The following is a 23,287-nucleotide window of genomic DNA, read 5'->3' on the forward strand; positions in this document are numbered from 1 at the left end:
CAGCCCAAATGTGGGCAGCCAGACTGTGGTGGGAAGAGAAGCCAGTGGGAGCCTGGATACTCAGGTTCCAAGTCTGCCTCTAGCTCAGGGTGGTGACCTTGGACAGGTCAGTCCCTTCTCTGAGCATCAGTTTCTTCATCAGCCAAGTAGGAATTGAATTCACTGGCTGGCTGGCAGCAGAGATGAGGTGAGGCTCTAGTAGGAGCTGGAATGCAGAGGAACGCCACACCAATGTCCCGGTATTGTACAGCTGTGGGGTCCCAGTGAGGTCTGTACCAACCCATCTGCAGACATTACCCTTTCCCTTCCAGCCCAGTTGGGTCAGATGGCAGCCTCTCTCCCTGGGAAACCAGGCATAATTTCTGACTAGAGTGGTGCTCAAGTATTTGTTGAATGAAAGAATAAATGAGTGAATAAAGGGGACCTCACAGAGGGAGTGCCACTCTTAGGCTCCAAAAGCATTACAGCCCCCCTTGGACAGGTCAACAGTTCATCCCTCTGCTCATGGTCTGTACCGCTTCTACCAGAGTTTGAACCATCATCACAGCTCCCCTGAATTAATGCAGCTGGTTTTCCTGTTTCCATCTTCTTCCCCTACTATCTACCCCTTCTCCACAGGATGCTTAGAGTGATCTTTTTAAAACTCAAATCCTATTATGTCTCTCTTCTGCTTAAAATCCTCTGGTTAGCTTCCTAGTGCCATCAGGATAATCTTCCTAACCATTAATAAGCCTACAAAGGCTCTCCTCCCGTCTCAATCCACTGTCTCCCTTGAGCCTCTGTTCCAGCCACCTGCTTCTTTTCCCATTCCTCAAAGAAATCCAGGCTCCCTTTCATCTGGTTAAAAGCTATTTTCTTTCAAAAGCTTTCCCTGGTCCCTCCTAGACTCAATTGTTTTTGTTCAGTTGCTAAGTATTGTTAGATTCTTTACAACCCCATGGACTGCAGCATGCCACGATCCTCTGTCCTCTACTATCTCCCAGAGTTTGCTCAAACTCATGTCCATTGAATCAGTGATGCTATCTAACCATCTCATCCTCTGCAGCCCCCTTCTCCTTTTGCCTTCAATCTTTCCCAGCATCAGGGTCTTTTCCAATGAGTCAGCTCTTCGCATTTGGTAGCCAAAGTATTGGAGCTTCAACTTCAGTCCTTCCAATGGATATTCGTGGGCAATTTCCTTTAGGATTGACTGGTTTGATCTACCGGCTGTCCAGGGACTCTCAAGTCTCCATGGAGTACTCATTTAGTTTTAGTGTTACACTGCTCGGTCATGTCTGACTCTTTGTGACCCCATGAACTGTACAGCCCACCAGGCTCCTCTGTCCATGGAATTCTCCAGGCAAGAATGCCCTGAAAGCTGCCCCAGACTTAGCACTCTATTCTTCTCCCATCCAACTCTCACCAGTATTTCATGGAATCATTGGTCTATCTCCTGCCTAGACTGTAAACTCTACAGGAGCAGAGACCTGGTTGGATGCGCTGTTTGTTCCAGTTTGACACAAGGAAGGGCTCAAATATTAATATTTGCTGAGTAGCTGAGTGAGGCTGAGAGGAAGAAAGGCTGCTAGCAGTCTTTGAGAGTAAGATAAGCTTAAGCAGACCAAGACCAAGGGCAGAGGCCAGAGACGTGCAGAGCGGTGGAGGGCGGTGCAGGGGAGGGGGCGGGGTGGGGGTAGGGAGAGACAGGGCCTAGACTATGAATTTGATGAACAAACTGCTGAGATCCAGAGACCACCCTCCCTGCCCCTTGTCTATATCTCAAAGACCCTCAGGACCAACCTTGCACGCCCAGGCCTTTGTCCGGGTGCCCCTAAGCGGCTGGTCGTGAAACTCTCAGCCTAGTACACCTGTCTGCAAGTACCTGGGCCTGCCCCTTCCAAATGCCAGTTTTAATAAAAACTGGCCTTATAATTTTAATAGTCCTCTGCAGGGTAATCCTCCCCTAAAACAAGAATAAAGATCCCAGCCTGGCCCGATTGGGGGCGGGTGGAGTGTCAAACGCTCTTTGTAAACTGAGAATGGCCGCACAGACTAGAAAAGCTCGCCTTCACCCCAGGTTCTTGGGCGCTCTTCCTGACCCTTTTCTCCTGACCCCGCATAGGTGGCACCATGCTTCCACCCCAGTTCCAGGCACACCCCCCTCTCCAGTAGCGGAGCCCAGCACGCTCCCCAAAGCCCCAAGGGGCGCGCCCGGAAAGGGCAGATTCTCAGATAGGAGGGGAGGTGGTGCCTTTGCCTTTGGCTCCGCCCCACCTGCACGCCGCAGCTTGCTGTGATTGGCTATGTCAGTCCAAGCCTCTCCAATCAGGAGGCTACCCCGGAGCCAGAGGTGGGGCTTCGGTTCTCACGCAGGGCGGCTCCTAGTCTCTCTTCTCTTGGGGCGTCCACCCCGCCCTGCTCCTCCGCCATGACTCAGCAGGAAGGCGCGACCCGACTGGGCCGGAAGGGCCGAGCCAAGTCACCCCCTCCAGGTCCACGCCACTGAGCGTGTGGGACTGGGAGGAGGATTTGGGGGCAGAGGTGAGAATCCCTAGACCTGATCCCTGATCTTTGTGACCCAGAAAAACTGATCCTTCTCTGACCCTGCGTTTTTCTTTTGTACAGCAGCGATAAACACGTCCAGAAGTCAGGAGACACGGTTGTACTAGTTAGTAGGAAAAGCATGGAGCTTCTCTGGAGTTTGACAGTTCAGGGAGCGAATCTCACCCTCTTAATTATGTAGCTGTGTGATCCTAGCCAGTCCCTAAATCCTCCTGTGTAAAATCCTAGAAAGATTTTTATCTCCATCTCTTAGGTTGAGACAGTGAGACAATGAATACAATGTATATGAAACCACTTAGTTTCATAGGTGGCTGCAGAATTAAATTAGGAGAACCAGCTTTGATTAGCAAAACAAAAGGGACAGTTTTGGAAAGCTAGTCCTGGAGGCTAGGCAGTAGACAAAATAAACAGTTCTGCCTAAGAAATGGGAAAGAACCCAATCGAAAAATTGGGCAAAGGACTTGATAGACATTTCTCCAAAGAAGATACACAAATTGTCAATAACAACAACAACAAAAGACACTTGACATAATTAGTCTTTAGGGAAATACAAACCCAAACCAGGAGATAACACTTCACAGTCACTAGGATGGCTAGAATTTTTTTAAGGGGATGGGGATGACAAGAATTAACAAAAATGTGGAGAATTGGAACCCCTGTGCAGTGCACGTGGGAATGTAAAATGGCCCATCCACAGTGCAAAACAATTTGGTAATCCCTCAAAATGTTAAGCATGTTATTATCATTTGTGCTGTTGTTGTTTAGTTGCTAAGTCATGTCTGGCTGTGCAATCCTATGGATTGTAGCCCACCAGGCTCCTCTGTCCATTGGATTTCCCAGGCAAGAATACTGGAGTGGGTTGCCATTTCCTTCTGCAGGGATCTTCCCGACCCAGGGATCAAACCTGGGTCTCCCATATTGCCTGATTGTATGTCTACAAAATGTCTAGAAGCCATCTGGACAGAAAGTGAATTAGCGGCTGCCAGATGCCCCAGGGGTGGGGAGATGGCGAGTGACTGCTAATGGATATGAGGTTTTTTTGGTGGGGTGATGAAATGTACTGGAATTAGATAGTGGTGATGGTTGCACAACCTTGCAAATAGCTAACGGACCACTGAATTGTACACTTTAAAAGGGTGAATGTTATGATATGTGAATTATATCTCAGTAATGCTGTTGTTTAAGAAAAGGCAAAAATGTAGGAGTCAGAGGGCTTGCAAACGTTGGGGTAGGAGACAGGGAGGGTCTCATTTGGGGTAGGCTGTTAGGGCTAGAGTAAAGAAAATCAAAATAAAAATGATGTGGGAATGTGCCTGTGTGTGCAGTGGTGGTGATGGTGGCCCTGTGTGAATATACAAAAGAGCTCTTTAAAAACAGGATATGTAGGGACTTCTTGGTGGTCCAGTGGTTAGGACTCTGAGCTTCCACAGCAGAGAACCTAGGTTCCATCCCTGGTTAGAGAATTTCTATCCCACAGGCTGTGTGGCATGGCCAAAATAATAATAATGGACTTGAGTTTAAAAAAAAAAACAGGGTATCTAATTTTTAATTTTCAGTTGTTTGGTTCTTTAATGTTGTTCTTTATATTTATGTTTTTGGCTGTGCTGGGTCTTAGTTTTGGCACACGGGGATCTTCGATCTTCGTTGTGGCGTGCTGCATCTTTATTTTTTAACATTTATTTATCTATTTATGGCTGTGTCAGGTCTTAGCTGTGGCACGTGGGATCTTTCGTTGCTGTACGCGGGCTTCTCTCGAGTTGTGGCACTGCATGGGTTCCAGAGCCCACGGGCATGAGGGCTTAGTTCCCCCAAGGTGTGTGGGATCTTAGTTCCCAACTACGGATCAAATCCGAGGCCCTTGCATTGGAAGGTGGAGTCTTAAGCACTGGACCACCAGAGCAGTCCCTCAGCTGCTTGTTGAATGCTTGCCCCCGATCAGTGGCCAGGCATGCACTGTGCGCAGCCCGGAACAGGTGGAACTTTAGGGGTGAAGGGCTTAGTCAGTGAACAGGTAAAGGGGGAGTCACAAAGGAGGTAAAAGCAGATGCTGCTGCTGCTGCTAAGTCGCTTCAGTCGTTTCCGACTGTGCGACCCCATAGACGGCAGCCCACCAGGCTCCCCCGTCCCTGGGATTCTCCAGGCAAGAACACTGGAGTGGGTTGCCATTTCCTTCTCCGATGCATGAAAGGGAAAAGTGAAAGTGAAGTTGCTCAGTCATTTTCGACGCTTAGCGATCCCATGAACTGCAGCCTACCAGGCTCTTCCGTCCATGAGATTTTCCAGGCAAGAGTACTGGAGTGGGGTGCCATTGCCTTCTCCAAAAGCAGATGGGAGATTCAGAAATCAGCAAAAGTCAGGGGGACTTAGCAGGACCTAACCTCCATAAGGGGCTTCCCTCATAGCTCAGTTGGTACGATGCAGGAGACTCCAGTTTGATTCCTGGGTTGGGAAGATCTGCTGGAGAAGGAATAGGCTACCCACTCCAGTATTCTTAGGCTTCCCTTGTGGCTCAGCTGGTGAAACAATCTGCCTGCAATGCAAAAGACTTGGGTTCGATCCCCGTGTTGGGAAGATCCCCTGGAGAAGGGAAAGGCTATCCACTCCAGTATTCTGGCCTGGGGAATTCCATGGGCTGTGTAATCCACGGGGTCGCAAAAAGTTGGACCCAACTGACTTTCACTCACTTCACTAACCTCCATAAGAATTCCTGAGATTTTTGGTAGGGATCCTTGGTATCCTATTTTAATGGGCCCTTTTAATTAATCTCAAGAGGCAAGGTGCAGTCAGGAAGTTGAAAGATGCGGAAGATGGCCAAGAGGCTCATTGCCCTTAGAATAGAACTCTTCTCTGTGGCCCAGAAAGCCCTGAGCGGTCTGACCCTTACCAGCTTTCCTGACTTGTCTCTTGGCACTTTGCTCCAGTCACAATGCCCTGTTTTCTGGTCCTTCTGCAGGCCAGGCTAAATCCCTAGTGACAGACCTGGAATGGTCTACCCTAAACCTTTTCATGGTCCACAGAAGGCTCATGGCTGGTTCCCACCCAGGCCCAGCTCAAGTCTCACCTCCTCAGAGGCTTTCCCTCACCATCCATTCCCTCCCATAACACCCTGCTTCATGTTCTTCCTAGCACGAATCACTGCTCCAAATCTCTTGGCTGTTGATTTGTTCAGTGGCTTATCACGGGACTTGCCTTGAAGGTAACCTCTGGGCCCTGCAAACAGAAATGGGTCTAGATCTTTCTGGGGCTCTGCAGCCCCAGAGTCCAGCCCAGTGCGCAGACTAGCACACGGGCGCTCCAGAAATATTTGCTCAGGTCCTCTGTTCACTGGCCAACTATTATTTGAGCACCTGCCGTGTATGAGGTCTCGCACACAAAGTTGAACACAACAGCCCCAGCCCCAGGAGGACACAGCCGAGTCAGAGCAGTCCGCTGAGATGCGTGGGTCGGTGCTGTCCCTGGGCAAGTGCATGGTGTGATGGGGGCTCCTAGTCCTGACCGTGGGTGCGGGAGCGGGTACCCGTGAAGGCCTTCTGGAGAAAGGAAAGCTGAGCCATGAGGCTAAATAAGAGTTGACTAAGGGGGAAGGAGGGGAGAGGGTGACGTGTATTCCAGGCAGAGAGAACAGCATGTGCAGAGGCCCGGTGGGAAGAAAGCCCAGACATTAGAGGAACTGAAAGTAGTTCAGCCTGGCGAGATCCTGGCACCAAGTGGTGATGGATGATGTCAAAAACACAAGCAGGGCCAGTCTGTGCAGGAGACTTTGTAGACTGAACTAAGGAGTTGAGCAAATGGCCTTCCCTGGAAGTCCAGTGCTAAGACTCCTTGCCCCCAATGCAGGGAGCACAGGTTCAATCCCTGGTCAGGGAATTAAGATCCTGCATGCCATGTGGTGCAGCTAAGAAATAAAAGAAGCTTAACTTCCAGTCCTGCATCTACTCTGCAAACCTGGATAAATCATTTCCGGTCTCTGAGCCTCAGTTTTCCCTGTCTGTAAAAAGGGATGCTAATACTTCCCTTGACTTGAGCACCGATGAAAGCACTTTGTTAGATGGGGAAGGGGAGTCCAGGGGTGGGAAGCTGTGATACACCTCAAGACAATGAATGTGGGTGTACCTCAGTCAGTCAGTCAGTTCAGTTGCTCAGTCGTGTCCGACTCTTTGCGACCTCATGGACTGCAACATGCCAGGCTTCCCTGTCCATCACCAACTCCCGGAGCTTGCTCAAACTCATGTCTTATTGAGTCAGTGATGTACCTGGAGAGGTAATAACCGTGGGCTGTGCAAAATGATAGCGTGCTGCGCTCAGGTCTGAAGCTCTTGGTGGCTAGAACTTCCCTGTTTCTCTGCCTGACTCCCTCCATTCTTTGGTGCTCTCACAGGAGGAGATGAGCACACATCCTTCTACTTCACCATCCTGAACCAGAAGCCCCGACTCCCTGAATTCTTCAGCATTGTCATTCCTTTCCCTCCTCCAGCCCTCGTCCCTCCAATGACACAGTAAGTTGCAGGGTGCTCCCTGACAAATGGAGACAAAACCAATACTGCCAAGAGCTGATGGAGTTTGGAGCTTAAGTGTCTGCCTCGCTTTTTGGCTGGCAGCCAAGACTTGGGTTTGGAGCCTGTGGGAAGCAGAACAATGCCTTCCCCTCAAAGATGTCCATGTCCTAATCCCTGGAGCTGGTGAAAATGTGACTTTACATGGTTAAAAAGATTGTGCAGATGTGCTTAAATTAAGGACCTTGAGATGGGGAGATTATCTTGGATTATCCAGGTGGGCCTGATATAATCATAAAAGACCTTTAAGGATGGAAGAGGGAGGCGGGAGAGTCAGAAGAAGAGATGAGATGATGGAAGCTGGGGTCGGAGTGATGCGATTGCTGACCAGAAGGAGGTCTTGAGCAAGCATGGAATGCAGGCAGCCTCTAGAAGCTGCTAAAGGTGAGGAAATGGATTCACCTCTGGATCCTCTAGAAAGAATATCGCCCTGCCAACACTCTTGAATTTAGACCGGGGAAACCCATTTCCGACTCATGACCTCGGGAACTGTAAGATGATAAATTTATGTTGTTTAAAGTCACTAAATTTGTGATAATTTGCTACGCAATGAGAGAAAACTCATACAGAGCCTGCAGGCTAATGTGGAAGGCGGGGCTTTTTTGGTCAGACAGTTGCTATTGGCAAGTCATGCACCTTGGGGCTGAGAGAGGCTCTGGCAGGATCCCCTACTTCTCTGTGGCCCTAGGGCTCCAGGTGAGGTACCCCAAGAGCAGCCCTTGGGGAAGCCCCAGTGCTGCTTCCTTTCCCCCATCATTCTTTCTGCCTCCTGTCAATTTTTTTCTCTTCTAGTCATTCCGCTGCCATGACCGCCATGTTTCGTGACCTTGAGTAGACCCCGTCGAGGACCCAGATTTCTGTGAACATAAAAGTGAGGATGGCCCAGGGGACCTTCTAGGGGCCTTCTTGGCGGCCTGACACTGTGAGTCAGCGTCTCCAGGATGCGATGGGCCTGCGGAAAGCTCTCTGATGATGCTCTTGACCCGCCCTCCATCCCCCAGAGGGTTTCCTCCAGAGTCCTAACCAGAGTCTTTCCTGCTGCCACAAACAGTGCACTTACGCACCAACATTGACCTTGGTTAAAAGAGGAAAAGGAGGGGAAACAATGCTTTATTGACTTGGCACCTATGAATGGGTGGCTACAGGCCCCCAGGGTTCTTTGCATCTGCAAAATGGAGGCTCTGTCGTGGGGGCAGCAGAAATCAGAGTTGCTGGTTCCAGCTGCAGGGAGGGACCACTGTCACTGCTTTGGCCCCTTCCAGTCCCCTTGTCCAGCCAAGCACCATCTGGCCCTCTTGGAGCAGGCCAGCGCAATGACCCCGGTTCTTCTGCAGCCCTTGGCAGTCTAAGGTCAGAACTGTAGGCCTCTCCTGCCTTCCCTCTTCTTGAGGATTCCAAGATGAGTAGAGGCGGGAAGGAAGGGATATACCCCATTCTGGACCTTCTGGAGGACAGACCAGGAAGGCTGGGTCAGGGTTCCTGTAATGGGACCCCTGCCAAAGAGGACAGTTAGGAGTTATTCACTCCCCACCACTTTCTGTTTGAGCTGAGCAGAAAGTGGGAGCTTTCATTGAACTGGGCCCAGCACAGGTGGTGACAGTGAGGTCAGACACTAAGTTGATGGGCTCTGCTTCCCTAGGCAGGACCACACCATTTAGGCAGGCTCTCTCCCAAGCAAGGGGAGGGCAGGCAGAGTGAACTGCTGCTGTCACAGGAGGAGCACTTCCTGGAGGAAGAGGGGCAGGCCACAGTAGGCTCCCAGAAGAGGTGGTCTGCAGAGCAAGCTGGGTCACTCCGGCTGGCACAGGACACTGGCATCCTCGCTGTGGTCACAGTTGTGGGCATCCCAGCGGATGTGAGAGCACAGCAGCAGGGCACTCTCGTCCCCACGGCACTTGACATTGTCCAGGAGAATAGGGCCTCGGCCTGGGCCAAAGTGGGCCTCACCAGGGGCTTCCAGGGCCTGGCCACAGCCCAGCTGGCGACACAAGACGCCAGCTGCCCGCAGGTCCCAAGCATCATCACAGACAGTGCCCCACCGCTGCCCTAGGAAGAGCTCCACACGCCCCTCACATCGGTGGGCTCCGTTGGCCAGACGTAGGTGTCCTGTGGGGGGACAATGCCTGGGGCTGGAAGGGGCCGGCCCAGGCCAGGCCACTCCCAAGCTAGGCCAGGGGAGGGGTAGTTAAGAGGAGACAAAGGGTGGTGGTTTGGGACACCTCACTGCCCTGGGAGCCACTGGACAAGGGCAGACAAATGAGATAAGATGGGCATCAGGAAAGTGTGTACAAGCCCTTGTGGGGTGTTCTGTGCATGCTGTGAGCTCCATGCCTGCTCTCTCCTTAGTTGGCTGTTTACAATCCTAATACCTCAGCCCTACAGCTGTTGTCAAATGAGATTGTGTCCCCGAAGGTCATCACCATTTCCCCTCCCCTCTGGACTCCCCAAATTAAAGCCTGAATTCTTTCATTGATTTCCTCAGGACAGGAACCCCGTCCCTTTATTTTGGTCTCAAGTCTAGAAATCTCTCAATTGCTCTACCTTAAAACCCCCCTCCCTCCTTCCAGACATCATACCTCTATTGATGAGGCCTGAGACTAACAGGAAAGGACAAAAGTTCTAGGATCTGGTGCAGATCTGCTGTGTAACCTGGGGCTGTGACTTCCCTCCAGATCTGGTCCCTCCTACTCTGATGCCTCCACCTCACTCTTAGGGACTGTGAACACCTACCGTCCCTGGGCCGAGGAGTGGGCACCCGGGTGGTCTCAGCACCCTCCTGCTGGACTAGCTCCTCTGGACCTGGTTCAGCAAGGACAGAGAAGAGGTGGCTGTGATACTAGGGAACCAGTCCCTTGAGACCAGGTCACCTCTTACCCTCCAAGGGAAGCCTGATCTAGGATCAGAAAGGGCTTCATAGGCCCCCACTCCTTGGAACAGAAACGGGGTTTGTGTTTCTCTCACTCTGGGCCCAAAGCAGAGCCCTCTGTGGCCAAAGCTACCACCAGGGCACCAAACGGGCGAAAATATCAATTCCCACATCCGTCAATAAAGAGACGCATTTTTAAATGTGTCGGACTCTGCAACTATCCCTTTTCCAGTTACTTCCCAAGGGACAAAAGTATGCTCCCCGAAAGCTGATCAACTTTCGTTGCTAACTAGAGCTTTTCGGATCCTTGACGCAGCACAGCAAAAGCTCCCGGACCACGCCCTTGACTGACTCTCCCACTCTGAGCTCCGGCACTTCGGACTCTGCTCGGGCCCCGCCCCGCACTGCCGCAGAATGCGCTCCCTTCCCGGCCCCGCCCATGCCGCGCAGCCGCAGAGCGAGTGGGCTCCACCCGATGGTGGGCTCCACCTCTTACTGCGGAGCGTGAGCACTCTCCCGCCGCGCTCACGCTGCAGTGCCGCGGTGAGCGCTCACGCGCGACCCCGCCCATTTCCCAACGAACCCCGCCCTGCCCGCGCCGCAGAGCGTGCCTCCGCGAGGCTCCGCCCATCCCCAGAGCCTGCCTCCGTGAGGCCCCGCCCATTCCTCAGAGCCTGTTCGTCCCGCCGGCACCAAGGCTCGGGCCAGCGCGCGGCCCCGCCTACTTCACAGCAGACCCCGCCAATGCCTAAGAAAGCGCCTGCGCGGGGCCCCGCCCACTTCCCAGAAGGCGTTCAGCCTCGCCTGTGCCGCAGTGCACATGTGGTCCTGCTGCGGCCTCACCTGAGCAGATCGCGCCCGCATCCTCGTGGTGCCCGCAGTTGTGCTGGCCCCAGCCCAGGTGGAAGCAGTCGCTGAGGCGGGCCTCCGTGCCGGCGCAACCCACGTTGTCCAGCAGCACGGGGCCGCGGCCGTAGCCGAAGTGGCCAAGGCCCGTGGCGCCCAGCGCCGGCCCGCAGCCCGCCTCGCGGCAGGCCACGCGCGCGTCCGCGAAGTCCCAGTCGTCATCGCACACGGTGCCCCAGCCCCCGGCGTACAGCACCTCTACGCGACCGCGGCACGGGCCTGGGCCACCTACCAGCCGCAGCCGCCCGCCTGCAGGGTGCACAGGCCCGCGGCCAGAGGGGCTGGGCTGGGGCCGCCCGCTCCCTGGCAGAGCCCTGGCCCCACCCTCTCCCACCCGCAACGGAACCCCTGCCCTGCCACTTACTTTTCTTCCCTGCCGCCCAGGCGGCAGTGGTGAGCCGTGCGGGCTCCCTGGAAGGCAGGGCACCAACTCCTGTAGCTGCAGAGACAAGGCATATAGAGCGTTTGAATGGGACAAAGGGGACTTCTGGCTTGCAGCATGGCACACGGCGCACCTACGGAGATGTCTGACCTCTACCACGCCTTCACCCTACTCAGCCTCAATTCTAGAGTTACCATGTTGTCTGCTGTGGTGGGGTCCTCAGGAAGCTTGAAGGAAATGAATCAAATCCTACTTCCAGACTTCAGTGCCAACGATAGTTCCAGCCCTCATTCCAAAAGTACTTCTATCCTTCATTCAACGTGTATCTCAATTTTCACAAGTCTCCTCGATTTCCAATCTCAGCACCCCATTCCACCCGGCCCCTGCCAAATTTTATTTCAGAGCTTCTAAGAAGTGCCTCCTCCCACCCTGCTGAACTTTTCAGAGCTCCGGATTTCATTCTTGCTCCATCTGCTCATCCGTTCTCTCACTCACGTCTTTACCATCTGGTTCAAAAGCCCTGGCCTGCTAGCCCAGGCCCCCTCCCCATGGATCCAGTCAGTCTTCCCAATTTCCAGTCCTACCCACCTCATCCCTACCATTCCAGCCTGGAGGGCAGGGCTCCTTACCCTCTGGCTCTGTGTGCCAGGCCCAGTCCACTCTTGTGGCTGACGGTGGCAGTGCTGTGAGAGTCGAGTGGCCCAGGACTAGAGTAGGAGAGAAGGGAGTGGGGTCAGAGGCCAAGGTTCTGGTTCCTGGAGAGAATGAGAGGGTTTCCCTGGAGAAGACAAACAGATTTTACTTCCAGAGCTGGAGGCTCAGCCTCAGCTGGGGTCCAAGGAAGTCTGCCCCGCTTTGCCAATTCTGGTCATTTATTTGTGCTGCCTAGGCGTACACTCTATAGTTTATACAACACTTTCACAAGCATGTTTTCATTTCTTTCCAGGGTTCTCAGAAGCCCAATGTATGTTCAAGTTGGGGAGATAAAGAAGGTCTTGCCCACCAGGGAGGGCCATGCACAGTCCTGAGGGGCTTGCAGAACAAAACTCACTATCCCTGTCTTACAGATAAATAAGATTAGAAGGGGCAAGGGGCATGCTCAAGATTATGCAGAAAGGTTAGCTGAGGCTTTGCCAGGGCTCACTATGCCTCATTGGGCCTCAGCTTTCCCATCTGTAAATCGGGATTGATGGCTCCTGGTTTGCCGTGAGGCATGGGCAAGCACTTAATATCTGGCAGAGTGGAGTCCATCTGTAAAGTGCCATTAACAGCCCTATTATTTCTATTTGTTCAGAAAACCTTTCACTGCGGAAGAAGGACCAGGTGAGGGGAAATACTATCATAAGAGAATCAGGATTGAAGAGAGAGGGAATTCAGGGGACATACCTGAGTTTCAGTGAAAGAATTCTGGAGTATCTCTGGAGCTATCTTAAAGTACTATTACTTTACTCCAAAGTATTTCACAAAGAGTGCTTAGTAATCAACAAGTGTAATCAACAAGAACCTACCGTATAGCACTCAACATACTGTAATAATAACATATATGGGAAAAGAATCAAGAAAAATCCATGTATATACATGTATATATGTATAAGTATAGTTTAAGGGTTCAAAGAGTCAGACATGACTGAGCACGCACACACATATGTATAACTAAATCAGTGTGCTGTACACTGAAAAGAATTACAACACTGTAAATAGACGACATTCCAATATAAAATAAAAATTAAAAAGAAAATGCCAACAATTAAAAAACAACAAAAAAAGAGTACTTAGTGCCAGAAACTCAGCAGTGGCCACAGGACTGGAAAAGGTCAGTTTTCATTCCAATCCCAAAGAAAGGCAATGCCAAAGAATGCTCAAACTACCGCACAATTGTACTCATCTCACACACTAGTAAAGTAATGCTCAAAATTCTCCAAGTCAGGCTTTAACAGTCTGTGAACCGTGAACTTCCAGATGTTCAAGCTAGTTTTAGAAAAGGCAGAGGAACCAGAGATCAAATTGCCAACATCCGCTGGATTATTGAAAAAGCAAGAGAGTTCCAGAAAAACATCTATTTCTGCTTTATTGACTATGCCAAAGCCTTTGACTGTGTGGATCACAATAAACTGGAAAATTCTGAAAATTCTGAAAGAGATGGGAATACCAGACCACCTGACCTGCCTCTTGAGAAATCTGTATGCATGTCAGGAAGCAACAGTTAGAAATGGACGTGGAACAACAGACTGGTTCCAAATAGGAAAATAGGAAGGCTGTATATTGTCACTGTGCTTACTTAACTGATGCAAAGAGCCGACTCATTTGAAAAGGCCCTGATGCTAGGAAAACTTGAAGGCGGGAGAAGGGGATGACAGGATGAGATGGCTGGATGGCATCACTGACTCGATGGACGTGAGTTTGAGTCAACTCCGGGAGTTGGTGAAGGACAGGGAAGCCTGGCGTGCTGCAGTCCACGGGGTCGCAAAGAGTCAGACACGACTGAGTGACTGAACTAAACTGAGTGCCAGAAAATTCTGGAGACATGTTTGGAGTACTGTTAGACAACTCTGGAGTATTGGTGGGGTGAAGTCACTCAATCGTGTTCGACTCTCTGCGACCCCATGGACTACAGCCCACCAGGCTCCTCCATCCATGGAATTTTCTAGGCAACTGGAGTGGGTTGCCATTTCCTTCTCCAGTGGATCTTCCCAACCCAGGGATCAAGCCCGGGTCTCGCGCATGGCGGGAAGACGCTTTACCGTCTGAGCCACCAGGGAATCTCAATTGGTGGGGTAATACTGCAGTATTACATAGTCGTGGAGTCTACTAGAATTTTATGAGGCACTTCTAGAGTCGTACTGAGAAACAAAAACTAATTTGGGGGCCTTTTCGAAAGAGCTCAGGGAAACATCAAGCCACTCAACATCCCGATCCCCTCCGAGGTCCCTCTTCCGGTCTCCTGCTTCAGAATACGGCCCCGCCCCGCCCCGCCGGCCCCGCCTCCAACCCCGCACCTGCGCAGAGCGCGCCGGCGTCCTCGTGGTGCCCGCAGTTGTGCACGCCCCAGCCCAGACTCAGGCAGGCTGCTAGACGGGGCTCGCCGCCTTCACAGTGCACGTTGTCCAGCAAGATGTGCCCCGTGCCGTAGCCGAAGAAGGCGTTGGTAGTGGCTGCCAGGGCCGCCCCGCAGCCCAGCTGGCGGCACACCACGGCTGCGTCCGGCAGCCCCCAGTCGTCGTCACACACGGTGCCCCACAGGCCACCGTGCAGGATCTCCACTCGGCCCTGGCACGGGCCTGCGCCCCCCACCAGGCGCACGCTGCCCTCACCTGGTGATGGGGGCGGGAACCAGGAGCATCTCCCCCAGGGCTTTGCTGCCCATCCCAATCCAGTGGTCTTCCTATTGCCCCAGGCCCTCTGCATACCCACAATACATGGTGTCCCAGGACCTAACACCCAGGAAGACCTGCTCACCTACTTACCCCCAAAGCACTGCCTCCTCACAGTCTAGATTAGGGGCGCTTTTGGGGATCTGAGGATAGAATCCTATAACTCTGTCACTTTCAGCCTGCCCTTGTCCACGCTCTCCTAAACGGTATAGAATGTGCTGATTCCTTACTTCACAAACAACTCTGCCTCCAGGAAGCCCTCTCTAATCTCTGATGAGTGGGATCCTCTTCCTCCTCTGGACTCCCTTGCCTTTTTATCTGTCCTTTAAGAGAATTTTTCATTTTTCATTTTCTTGCTCTAAGCTGATTATCAGCATTTCTATATATAGTATATCTCACTCTCCCATTGGATTAGGTTTCAGCCCCCACCTCTTTTGGAGAAGGAAATGAGAATCCACTCCAGTATTCTTGCCTAGAGAATGCCATGAACAGAGAAGCCTGGAAGGCTACAGTCCATGGGGCCACAAAGAGTTGGACACGACTGAATGACTAACACTAGCCCACCTCGTTTATTTTCTCCAACCTTATGCTACTATTTCTATCATCTCACTAGACTGAATCCTCTTTCCTTATCCAGATAGTGAGCAGCCTGCGGGGTGGGGGTGCAGGGGGCAGAGCAGGGGTGAGGGAATGACCAAACTCACCCATCAGTAATCCCTCTCTTCCCACTGCCTAGGGTAGGATTTGGGAGATTCCTCTTGGATCCCTCTCCTAAGACCCAGGTGGTCCCCCACATTGCCTTTGCTTACCTTTTCCATTCTGGGGCGTTGTAGGGGGTTCCCTGCTGGTTAACACTCTCCTTGTTGGGGGCTGCGTGGGCAAGAATTCTGGGAAAGAAGCAGGGTGGAAGAGAGGAAGATGTGGATATTTCTGTTCTCCATCCTCACACACACAGATATGTGAGGGGCAGTGTATGGACCCCTAAGTTTCCTGATCTCGGTTTCTGGCCACACAAAGGGTCAAAGCTGGGGACTCTGGGTAAGAGAGGAGAAAGGGCCGCCTGAGTCCTGAAAGCAGTAGCTTTAGAGGAGTTTGCTTTAGAGAATTTCTTCCAGTTCTTGGTTTCCTTAGTTTTTAAAGCAGCATCACATCACCTGAGAATTTGTTGGAAATGCAACGTGCAAATTCTCAGGCTCCATCCCAGGTCTGCAGAATCAGAAATTCTGGGATGGGGCTACCATCAGTGTGTGTGTGTGTGTTTCCTGTGCCATGCAGCATGTGGGGGTCTTAGTTCCCTGACCAGGGGTTGAGCCTGTGCCTCCTGCAATTGGAGTGCAGTCTTAACCACTGGACCGCCAGGGAAGCCCCACCATCTGGGTTTTATAATGAGCCCTCCAGCTGATTTTCTTAAAAAACAGAACTACTGCTTTCAAGGTCAAAGCCTCCCAGAGATTTGTTGCAGGTCTATGCCAAGTGGGCCTTAAACCACCAGACCCCAATGGTCTGGATATAAAACTGGGAAGGGAGCTCTCTGTTGGGATGATCGAAGCCCTCTGTGGAAGCAGTATTGCTGGTTTTCAGCAGAGGTCATACCATGAGCCGGAGCATGGCAGGGCCCAGGCTCCTGCCTGCCAGGCTGGGGGTCTTCCCAGGACTATGTACACACTGCAGCTGCTGGCTTGGTCTTCACTGGAACATTCTTACCTCTGGGAAGTCCCTTCACGTGTCTAGCCCACAGCCCTGCTGCCCGGCAGTCTGTCTGCGCTTCCGGGTCAGGCTGCCCGCTCACCCCGGCAGTCTGTCTGCGCTTCCGGGTCACAGGCTGTCCCACTCACCGTCACACAGGACCGCCACGTCCTCATAGTGGAAGCAGTTGTGCACGCCCCAGCCTCGGCTGCCGCACTCGCTCAGGGCGGCTTCCTGCCCGCGGCACTCCACGTTGTCCAGCAGGATGGGGCCTCGGCCCTGGCCGAAGGCGAGGGGCCGGGGCACGGGCAGCGCCAGGCCGCAGCCCAGCTGACGACACACCACATTGGCGTCCACCACGTCCCAGTCGTCGTCACAGACGCTGCCCCAGGAGCCCCCGTGTAGGACCTCCAGGCGGCCCCGGCAGCGGCTCGGGCCCCCCACCAGCCTGAGTTCTGTGGAGAGAAGTGACCTGGCACGGGGTGGTGGTGGGGGTCACTGGGCCCTACCTAGAGGATGCCCACCTTGCCACGAAGCTGTGGGGACCTTGGGATCAGTCCCTCCTGGGCCTTATTTTGCCCTTTCTGTAAAATGGGGACACTGGAGCTGTCCCTTTGCATCTTGAGTAACAGAGGTCTTCTGAGCACCTGAGTGCTTTGGGAGCGAGAGTTGGGGGAGTGTGGGGGAGAGGCAGGGGCACCTACCTGGAAAGGGCAGTGAGGTGGGCTGTAGGGCACCAGCTGGAACAGAGTGAGGAAGAGAATTGGCCCCTCAGCCCCCTCCCTTGGCCCCAGGAACACAGCCTCCCCTCCAACCCTCCCCTCAAGTCCTCACCATCACCCTCTTCCTCGTCACCACCCCTGCTTCCAAAGCCCCTGACTGCCCCAGTTGGCCTCTTGGCTTCATCCCTCGCCGGTTGGTCCATGGGCCGCCCCAGAGAGATCTGCCTGAGACCCAGACAGGCTGATCCCATTCCACTGCTGAATTCCTCTCCCCATTTCCTGCAGAAGTCCTGGACCCTGAACTTTCTCTGCAAAGCCTTCTAGGATCTTCTGAGTAGCCTCACCTTCCTTGTTAATCTTGCATCAGTCTGGTCACCAGGTCTGTAATCTTGCTGTCTCCTCTGCTCCCCCTGCTCATTACAGCCCTGCAGATGGAGCCCCCTCCTATGGGAAGCCTTCCTGGAGCTCTCAGCTAAAAGGGCTGTCTTTCTCCTCTGAATCTCTGGATGCCATATACATACCCCTTTCCAGGCCTTCTGCCCAGTGACGTGGCCAGGTCTGTGTCATCTTGGTTTTCCCCAGAGCTCCCTGCCCAGAGTCTGTTACTCCCCAGCTTTGCCTTAAGGGTGTAAATTAACTTTGGGTTTCATTCTGGTTTCCCACTAAAGAGTTTACCTATGTAAGTCTTTCTGTTTCCTTTGGGTTTCTTTTTTTTTTTTTTTTTTTTGGTTCTGGTTTTTTGGTCATGCTTTGTGGCATGTGGGGTCTTAGTTCCCTGACCAGGGATAGAACCCACACCACTTGCATTGGAGGCACAGAGTCTTAACCACTGGGCCACCAGGGAAGTCCCTATCAGTCCTTCTGCTTCTGTATATGTCAGCACTGTGCTCATTGCTTTATGTGGCCTGGCTCACTTAATCATTAGGACAACTTATGAGGCAGCTTAGATTTTGCAGAAGGGAAAACTTCAGGTTTAGTGAGGTCAGGCCACTTGCTCAAGGCCACAAAGCAAATAAAGGGTGGAGCAGAAATTCTAACCCAGATAGCCACACTCCTCTTCACCAAACAATTCTGAGCACGTGGCCTAAGAAGGAAACTGGCCTGGCATGAGAAGTTAATACCCCATAGTACCCTTCATTTGTGCACAGGCTTGTCAGACACAGCCCCATACCTTACCTTACAACCTCTGAGGCATGTACTAGTGAACCCATTTTACAGATGAAGAAACTGAGAGTCAGTTTCTTTTTTCCTAAGTTAGGTTAGTTCCTAGGTTGTTTGATTCCATCTGTTCTACCAGCTGGTTTTCCAACAGCCGTTGCTGAGTCCATGCCCTTTCGCTCCTTCCCTATGTCCAGTATCTTCACTGCCTAGACTCTGTGTGCATCGAGCTCTAGCCTTTAACACTGAGCCTTCCATTCCCCCAACTCAGACCTTAGCTTTCATCAACCTGGGGCAAATGTCAGAGCTGGAAAGAATGTTGGAAAACACCTCGTTTACAGGCCATGTCCCACCATAATTTTACAACTGGGAAAGCTGAGAGTCAGAAAAGGGAAGGGGAAGGGTCAGGGGAGTTGGGAGGCACTCACCCAGTGGCAATAGGAGGAGGAAGGACAGGGCTGGGGGGAGAGGGGAAGGGGCAGTGCTCCTGTCTCCGGACCCCCATCCTCTGCTCCTCTCATCAGGCTGGGGACCAGTGTGCATCTCTGCTTCCTTGTGTGTCCAGCCAATGGGTGGTCTTTCCAGTGGTCCCATCAAGGTGCAGTGAGAAGTCACAGCTGGAACATCTGGAATTAAATGTTCCAGGTCTCTTCTTCCAGCTGGAAGGGCCCAGGGAGAGCTTTGTGGTGGAGGGGGGCTGGGGGGATAGATGGACATTTACTGTTGCCTTAATTTTTTCCTGTTGCAGTGCATTCTGTTTATGACAAAGGATCCTGGCTTTCCATTGATCTGGAACAATATCAGGTTTCCCTTGAAAGTTAACTAAATTTTAAATTAATTATTTATTTATTTTTTGCTGCATCGTGGCTTGTGAGGTCTTAGTTCCCCAACCAGGGATTGAACCTGGGTCCCAGCAGTGAAAGCGCCAAGTCCTAACTGCTGGACTGCCAGGGAATTCCCTACAGTTAATTTTAATTAGGAAAAAAAACCCAAAAAAACAGTCAATGTAAAGAAAAAACATCAAGGAGACATGGTTCCCATGAGTCACAAATATGCAAAAATGGTGTAGGACTGGAAGTTTAAATGCCGTTTGGGATGCTGTGCCCTTTTGAAGTAGGAAGCCCAGGGAGATTATTTTGTTTAATTTTGGATTGAAGTTTACAAACCAAGAAGAGCATAAATCCTAAGAGTAGAGCTCAGTGAACATTCACACCATGTCACCAGCATCCCAGTGAGTGGATAATGATTGGGTGGTTGTGGCGGGGGCAGTGAGGGGTGGCTGGTTTAGAAGATGGTTCTGTTTGAGGGACTTCCCTGGTGGTCCAGTGGCTAAGACTCCATTCTCCCGATGCTTGGGGCCCGGGTTCAATCCCCGGTCAAGGAACTAGTTAGATCCCACATGCTGCAACTAAGACCCAGTGCAAATACTTTTTTTTTTTTTTAAAGAGAAGATGATTCTGTTTGGGATACACCGAGACTGAGGTGCCCAGGGATGTGGGTGCCCCTCTCATCAAGAACACCGCCCCCCGCCCCATCTTTCCTTGGCTCTGCCTCCATCCTGGCGGACAAACAGGCTGGTTGGGAAGAGGATGAAAATCTATCTGGATGTGGACACAGGGTTTTCAATACTCCATTCATGGGGCCCAGTACAGCCCCCAGTGGAATAATCAGCTTTTGTCCTTCTGGGGACAGATGGGAGATGGGAGTCGAGAACTGTGAGGAGGGGAAAACTGTGGTCCAGGCTTTGCTGAGGGGGATCCACAGTGACCTGGGCCTGCCTCTGCCTCCCAGGCCTGGGGGCCACCCACCTCTCAGGCTGCTGGGACACTAGCCCCCCAGGTCAGGGAAGCCGCCGCTCTTAAGTGTGGGGACAGACAGCTCCCAGGGAAGCTGGCGGGGAATCCTGAAGTCCTCCTGTTCTATCTCCCATCACCCTGGCCCCCAGACTGAGAGAGGGGGACCCTTGATCCGGACCATCACTGACCTCAAGTCCCAGATGACCCAAGAGCTCTCAGTGGGCCTCGTGGAGGCTGCCCATCTCTAGCTCTGAGCTTGGTCCTGCCTTACACTCTGGAGACCTTGGTCAAAATGAGGCTTCACCGTTGCCAGCCCCGCAGATCATGGCTCCCTCCCTCCACTGTAGTGGTCCACCTGTTGCCCTGAACTGTCTCTACAGTGCAGGCAGGCTGCATCCACAGTGGTTCCAAGCATTGGTTCCACAATCTACTAGCTGTGTGACCTCATCTCACTGGGCCTCACTGTTCTCACCTGTAAAATGGGGCTAGGAATACACTTAACCTCTTCCAGTTTTTGCTAGGATACATGAGCTAAAGTTGATACAAAGCTTAGCCCAGTGCCTGACCCGCCGTAAGTGTGGTCACTGTTATTACGATTACTGTTTCCCCATCCAGACTGGGGACCGTTGAGGGCAGGGATCAGGGCTTATCTAGTGGCAGCACCTGGCATAGGATGGGTGCTAAGGAAACGTTGAACAACTGAATGAAAGTTAGGGCTGCAGAATCACAGCACCGAAGCGGTCAGAAAGGGCCTGGGCGATCACTACGGACAACTTCATCTCTGACCAATGGAAAACCTGTCATACACACTCATACTCACACATGCCAGCAAAAGTGAAGAAATTCATACCTGTGGGAAGGTTCTAGGTTCTCTCTGTTGCTTATTTTATAGTCAATCCAAGGTCAAATCCCTTTTTCCTGCCTCCAGAAGTTTAGGACGGGGAAGGATCTCCCAGATGCAAAGCAACACAGACCTTTCTTCTTTTCTTTCCAAAGCTGGGAGGTGAGCAGAGGCGAAGTCCCCCGTCCATGGAGCTGGCTGGTGGCCCCAGCCTGTCCCCACTCGACCTTAGGGGCAGAGGGAGGCAAAGAGAGAGCAGAGGTGGCCTGCAGCGTCTGGAGCAGCCCCCGGAAGGGGGACCGGGCTGAGGAGGAGCTCTGGGGTGGAGGAGGGCAGACGGACTCTCAGGGCCGGGCAGCCCCTCCCCCCCCTCCCCCACCCCAGGGTTCAGGTTTCTGAAAGGCCTGGCTAGGTCTCCACCCCTTTGTAGAGGTGCCAAAAGCATGCCTGTCTCCTGTTCTTGGGACTGCCCTTAACCACGTCCCACCAAGGGGGTTTGGAAAACATCGATCGTAGGAGCCTGAGTGGGCTCCCACGCAGGCAGAAGCTCTGGTTTTGCTGCCAGGCTTTTTGCCTTGTTATGGTTCTTTGGAGTCTGGTACCTTTGGGACTTTGTGTTAGTCACTCAGTTGTGTCCAACTCTTTGCGACCCCATGGACTGTAGCCCACCACATCCCTCTGTCCATGGGATTCTCCAGTCCAGAGTACTGGAGTGGGTAGCCATTCATTTCTCCAGGGATCTTCCCAGCCCAGGGATTGAACTTATGTCTCCTGCACTGCAGGCAGATTCTTTACTGTCTGAACCACCAGAGAAGCCCTTTGGGGCTTTTTAAATTCCTGGTAACAGATAGTGGCATGTGGCTTACTCTGTAGCTTATAGCTTCAGTCAAATGCTGTGCCAGAATTCTGCACCATCCTCGGGGGGAGCTGGGACTACAAACTCTCAGAGCTGGAGGGGTCCTGAGAAGCCCGGCAGGGTGGTTCCCAAACCTGGATGTGCCTTCACGTCATCCCCGGCCATACTTTAAAAATATATACAGGGACTTCCCTGGTGGTCCAATGGCTAAGACTCTCTGCTCCCAAGGCAGGGGGCTGGGTTGGATCCCTGGTCAGGGAACTAGATCACACGAGCCACGCCTGACAGTTCACTAGCCACAACTAAAGATCTGTGTGTTGCAACGAAGACCCAGTGTAACTAAATAAATAGGTAATAAATATTTTTTAAAGTGCGTATATGTACATATATATATACACACACACATAGATTCTTGCCCTTACCACTTTTGCCCCAGAAATTCTGATCCAGCAGCTGAGGGTGGGGGTCCCCCAAAAGTGTATTTTTGAAAACCCATTGAGGCTTAAACAAGTTGGGGGAGCAGGGTTCTAACCCAAGCTGTTTATTGTGCAGGTGGTAAAACAGACATCAAGAAAAGAAAACAGACACACAGTTCTGTGCAGCCTCGAAGGATTTAGCTCCCTGACTCTGGAGCCTGGCCTTGCTTCCTACTTCTCAGGAGAAGAAACTTCTCTGGTGGGAGGTCTGCCACCACCTCGCTCCCAAACCTGCACCCCCTCGCATGTCCACACTCGGTCCTCCCATCCTCCTGCCTCCTTCCTCCTCCCCGGGCCTGAGGATCTGTTCCCTCGCAGTCCAGACTCCATCTTCTGCTTTCCCAGGGACCTCCCTCTCTCCATCTGTGCGTCTTCTCTCGTCCATGTTCGGCTGCTCTTTCCCAACTAGACTCTTCGCATGGGGCTTCTAAGCAAACTCTGGTCTCTGTCATTTAAAGTGAACAACAGAAAACCCTTACCATCTATGTCGGTTGGGTCCTCAAGGTAGCAGTGGCCCGGCCTGGTATCCCCACCCTGCTTTGTCACTGGCTGGGGATGTCTGGGAAGAATGTATCCCCGGCTCCAAGGTGCTACAGATGGAGAGAGCTTTTCTCCAGTTTGCAGAGAGCGGGGGCTACTCTCCAGTTGTAGCGTGTGGGCTTCTCATTGCGGTGGCTTCTCTCGTTGCTGAGCACAGGCTCTAGAGCTTGCAGGCTCCAGTAGCTGCAGCTCGGGGCTCCAGAGCACAGGCTCAATTGTTATGGCCCATGGGCTTGGTTTCCCCACGGCATATGGAATCTTCCCAGACCAGGGATTGAACCTGTGCCCCCTGCAGGCGGGACGGGTGGACTCTTGATCACTGGCCCACTTGGGAAGTCCTATATATAATTCTTTTTCAGATTCTTTTCTCCTACAGGCTATTACAAAATATTGAGTAAGTTTCCTCAGAGGTGTCTGACTCTATCAGTTACAGTGTTTTGGCTGTAATGGAAGATGCAAATCAAAGTTACTCAAAAAGAGGAGTTTTTTTTGTTGTTGTTTTTGGCCTCACTTAGTGAGAAAGTGAAAGTGTTAGTCACTCAGTCGTGTCCCACTCTTTTCGACCCCAGGGACTCTAACCCACCACGCTCCTT

The 23,287-nt window shown here is 52.2% G+C and overlaps 1 protein-coding gene and 1 long non-coding RNA gene across 2 annotated transcripts; one reads left to right on the forward strand and one right to left on the reverse strand.

The window, feature by feature from the left end:
• Positions 1-1,637: 1,637 nt before the first annotated feature.
• On the forward strand, positions 1,638-9,576 carry LOC133238638 (uncharacterized). Its single transcript, XR_009733583.1, has 2 exons — positions 1,638-2,520; positions 7,887-9,576. It is a non-coding gene; the product is annotated as an uncharacterized LOC133238638 (long non-coding RNA).
• SSC4D (scavenger receptor cysteine rich family member with 4 domains) lies at positions 8,164-21,200 on the reverse strand. Its single transcript, XM_061401973.1, has 11 exons — positions 20,832-21,200; positions 18,614-18,811; positions 17,010-17,045; positions 16,455-16,760; positions 15,429-15,506; positions 14,245-14,559; positions 11,878-11,955; positions 11,231-11,305; positions 10,804-11,115; positions 9,825-9,893; positions 8,164-9,200 (listed from the first exon to the last, which is right to left on the reverse strand). The coding sequence occupies exons 2-11, from the start codon at positions 18,777-18,779 to the stop codon at positions 8,884-8,886; spliced, it is 1,752 nt and encodes a 583-aa protein (XP_061257957.1). The 5' UTR covers positions 18,780-18,811; positions 20,832-21,200; the 3' UTR covers positions 8,164-8,883.
• Between the last annotated feature and the right edge of the window lie 2,087 nt (positions 21,201-23,287).

This window comes from Bos javanicus, chromosome 25 (assembly GCF_032452875.1).
Source record: "Bos javanicus breed banteng chromosome 25, ARS-OSU_banteng_1.0, whole genome shotgun sequence".
Taxonomy (NCBI): domain Eukaryota; kingdom Metazoa; phylum Chordata; class Mammalia; order Artiodactyla; family Bovidae; genus Bos; species Bos javanicus.